This window comes from Monopterus albus, unplaced genomic scaffold (assembly GCF_001952655.1).
Source record: "Monopterus albus unplaced genomic scaffold, M_albus_1.0 scaffold1213.1, whole genome shotgun sequence".
Taxonomy (NCBI): domain Eukaryota; kingdom Metazoa; phylum Chordata; class Actinopteri; order Synbranchiformes; family Synbranchidae; genus Monopterus; species Monopterus albus.
The window spans coordinates 1-4,098 of NW_018129091.1; the positions used below are offsets into that span (position 1 = coordinate 1).

At 41.8% G+C, this 4,098-nt stretch overlaps 1 protein-coding gene across 1 annotated transcript; it reads right to left on the reverse strand.

Moving 5' to 3' along the window:
• Window positions 1-64: 64 nt before the first annotated feature.
• Window positions 65-1,845, reverse strand: LOC109953749 (cytochrome P450 2K1-like). The gene is made up of 2 exons (XM_020589215.1): window positions 1,712-1,845; window positions 65-386 (listed from the first exon to the last, which is right to left on the reverse strand). The coding sequence occupies exons 1-2, from the start codon at window positions 1,809-1,811 to the stop codon at window positions 160-162; spliced, it is 327 nt and encodes a 108-aa protein (XP_020444871.1). The 5' UTR covers window positions 1,812-1,845; the 3' UTR covers window positions 65-159.
• Window positions 1,846-4,098: the final 2,253 nt, after the last annotated feature.

Sequence of the window (4,098 nt, forward strand, 5' to 3'; positions counted from 1 at the left end):
GAAGAGACAAGTTATTTGATCCTGTGTTCTGACACCCCAAGGTGAATAGCATAACCATCAAACCAACACCCGTTCACTCATTAATGAACAGGTATTCATTAAGATGTAAATCTATTGATTGATTTCTCTATTCTCGTCTCTTTAATTTGTTGTTTTCAGTCAAGGTGGATCATTCATATTATTAGTTTGCTTCAGTCCGACCTTTTCAATGAAGTGACCCTGGAAAATGACGTCTTGGCTCATTTTGTGAGGAAGCGCCATGGGGACGATGTTGGCCAGTCTCTGTGTCTCATGGATGACAGCGTCAGTGAAGGGCAGGTTTTTCCTGTCCTCGACCTGCACCTGACGACTCCCTATCACCCTGTTCACCTCCTCTTGGACCTGGTCTGGAACATGAAGCGTTGTTGTGTTTATAAAAATGATTTTTGTGTCGATGAAGCACATATTGTTTTTTGGACTGATGGACTGTCGCTCTACGAAAGCTGCTGATGTTCTGTGTCACGATTCTGCCTTGTCTGCTTGCTATCGCGTGCTTTTATTTTGTCACCGCTTCCTTTTGGTCGCATCTCATTTACGGACTCTTTAGTTTAATCAGTGCTCATAGGTTTCACATGCTTTTGATTACTCACACCTGTGTCCAACAGCATAAAGGCAGCATTTCCTCACTAGAACGCTGCCAGATTGTTCTAGACTCCAGCTCTGACTCTCCAGCGTTAATTCTTAGTCTGACTCTCTAGTTTCTGACCCTGGATTGCTGTTTTTGCTGTGTTTTGCCTATTCCCTCCCAGATTCTGATTGCCTGCAAGTGTACCGACCTTCTGATATCTCCTACCTGACTTCTCAAGTTTAGATCTCATGGCAGTTGTGAAATATTGAAGCATTTAGGTTGCTATATAACTAAGGCACTAACATAGTTTGGATATTGGTATTTTAATAAGACACTGTATTATGAGACAAAAGTATAACCTTCACATAGTTGTAGTGTGTGTGAATTCACTTCATTATAAGATGCACTTGTAAGGAGTTGTGCTTAGGACAGCCCTGCTCCAAGGGAATCACCTAAGGAAATTAAATGATCACACAGTGGAATATCCAGTTGTTTGCAACACTCCACTATTTTTCATTAAATGCACTTAAAAGGATGAGTTTTAATAATATAATCTTCACAATCTCACAGAATGCTCATTAAATCATTGTGTGTGTGCTCTTCTTATCACAAGAATGTAACTTTGGTTTTGAGGAGGTGTACAAGCTACAGATGTGTATTATAAGAAAGAATGTTGGCTAGTATCAATTGGTTTCAGCTGCAGGATGAGACAATGTGTAGGGGAGGGGGAAACTAGCATAAAACACACAGTCTAAGGTAGTTTCACTTCAGATCATCTGCCCTCCTGCTTGCTGTATGATCTCCAGATATATCTGCAATAAAAAGGTAATAGTGCACTTTGATATTGGTGTGTGACTGAAATTCTTTCCACTATCTGGACTCGAGAAGAAGTTTGGTACTTCACACTATCCGTGTTTACCGGTGATGACCTTGGACTGTCTTAATTACCCGATTGTATCCTGGACTTTGTACTGCTTGTTTGTTTGTTTGCAACAAGTAAAGGAATCTTCCTTTACCTCAGTCCGTCTGGTCTTATAATTGAGTTTACCACAAATGCTATTTGGCAGCATCACATGCCAAATCTGACAGTTCTGAGCTTGTTACCTTGTATTTTTGGATACTTGGCCATTAGCAGAAGTCCCCATCTCAGTGTGGTTGCTGTTGTTTCAGTGCCGGCAATAAAGAGATTAAGGACTGTCGTCATAAGGTTTGCATCACTGAAGTGACTGTTGGTAATCCCAGATGATTGTGGGTAAACATGAATCAGTGCAGTTACTCAAACAAATCTGATACAAAACTTTGATACTGTTACATTTGATTTGCAATTACTCTGTTTTTGGCCTGAGAAGGATGTAGACAGACAGGAACATGACATCTTGACCAACCAGGACAAGTAACAGAGTGAAGGAATGAAGACCTGATCCCTCACGGGCTTCCCATTACACCCTCAGCATTTTAGCAAACTAGCAAGTCAGAAGCTAATGCAATAAGCTTGGGCTCAAAAAACAGAGTACTGCAAACGCTCAAACTGCTCTTTCAAAATTCAAGCAGTCATGTGATAAACAATGAAAAATACAAGCCTTGAAGATACATATCAGTATATTGTCACACCATTTGAATGTGCATGGAGGAAGTTAAGTGCACTTTGATATTTGTGTGACTGAAATTCTTTCCACTATCTGGACTTGAGAAGAAGTCTGGGACTTCACACCACTTAATCAACAGACACACACACATTGATTTTCTTCATGTTTTGACTACTGCTATGGCCAGCTGCAAAGCTGGCACCAGGGACACGTCACGGTTGACGTTCCTGTGTAGAATGGGGCTAGCCCAACCAAAGAGATAAATGTATAGGCCTGGTTTGGTTCAGGGTCTTTCATCCTTCAGCTGCCTGCGTGCAGGTTGGGGGGTGCAAGATACCTGAGCATGTAATGTTAACTTTTACCTGTGTTCATTGAATAAATCAGCACTGTATTGAAGCTACTTGGACTGCCTCGTCTCTCAGAGTTAGCATGGTACAAGAACCGGAAGACTTCATTCCCCTCCTGTGAGAAAAGAGTGTGCATGAAAGATGCCAAGTTAGTCAGCTGTAGGCAGCTCTCTGGCCTTGGGGAATGTTTAAAGTACAGTCACATAAGAATTCAATGTCTCCCTGTTTATTTTTAGATGATGTTGTGTAAAAAAAAACAAACAAATGAAATAAATTAAAACAACACAAAACATAGTATTATAACACCTTGTAAGTTTAATATATCATTTTACTCGCACAGTTCCTTTGTGTGTGTATATGTTTGTGGACCTCTGACCTGTCTGCTCCTGATCAGTCCAGCCCTGTTTTCCATCATTGCCTCTCTTTTTTTCCTACTCTCAAGTGCCCACTGACCAGCTTACTGCACATGTAACACGGTTGGTTGTCAGGTCAGCTCCAGTGTCCCGTTCCTTTGCCTCTACCTCTGCCTCTGTGTGCTCCTCCTCCCATGCAGCCACCGCCAGGACACTGTTCCCTCTGGAAATAAACAGCAGAAACTTCTCTTCTCTAGGAGCTATTAACACCAATGCAGTAGATTTCTTTCTGCCTTCTTTCTTTTCCTTAAAATGGCTTTCTGCATGTTTGGCGAGTTCTAAGTATCATTAGGTGATCGAGCGATGATTTACTTGATGTATTTATATCACACATTTGTGAGGTTATTACAATATACAGCGGTGCAACAGTTTTGTTGTAATGGTTTAGGGTAGGCAAGGACCCATACGGGGATTTCCCTTGCCTTTCCAGGTTGAGCAGAGGGTCCTGGACTCTCTCTTGATGGTTGGACTGGTTTGGCAGGAGCTTCGGGTCTGGGTCTCGCATAAAAATCCCTTTTCCTATTTGTCCCTAAGGAATACTTTTCCCTTCCTTCTTTTCCTATCTTCTACCTCTTTTCCTATTTGCTCCCTCATAACCATGATTTTGTTAATAATTTTTATCCAAAGTGCTGCTCAGCATGTCTGGCATAATCTAGTGTATTTGTGAGGCGAGTAGTGCGGTGGTCGACCATGTGTTTAGTGATAAAAACTGCCACCTTCCCCACCATTGCCCTCCCCTATTTTGCATTCCTGTCCCTCTTTGTAGCACAAGCGGTGAAACTGTTTGATTTTCTGTCTCTATCGCACTAAGATCAGGATATACTGGTTTTCAGGTGGAGGTGGGTTAACCTGGTAAGGGATATAATGTAATGTCTTAATCACACATATGCACACTGTAATCAATCTGTCTGAGAAGCAGACACAACAAACTGCCCTGTTCACAGTCTAGAACAGGAGGTGTGGCAGAAAGGTGTGAGTATCACACAGTGAGCCAGTCACTGAGCAAACACACCTGGCAGACGTTAGGAGAGCAGCAGTGGAGACAGTGCTGAGAGAGATGTGTTCTATTTGTTGTTCTGGAACATTAACATCCAACCTCTTACCCATAAAAATTAAACCTGAAATGCATCATGAAACACATCACA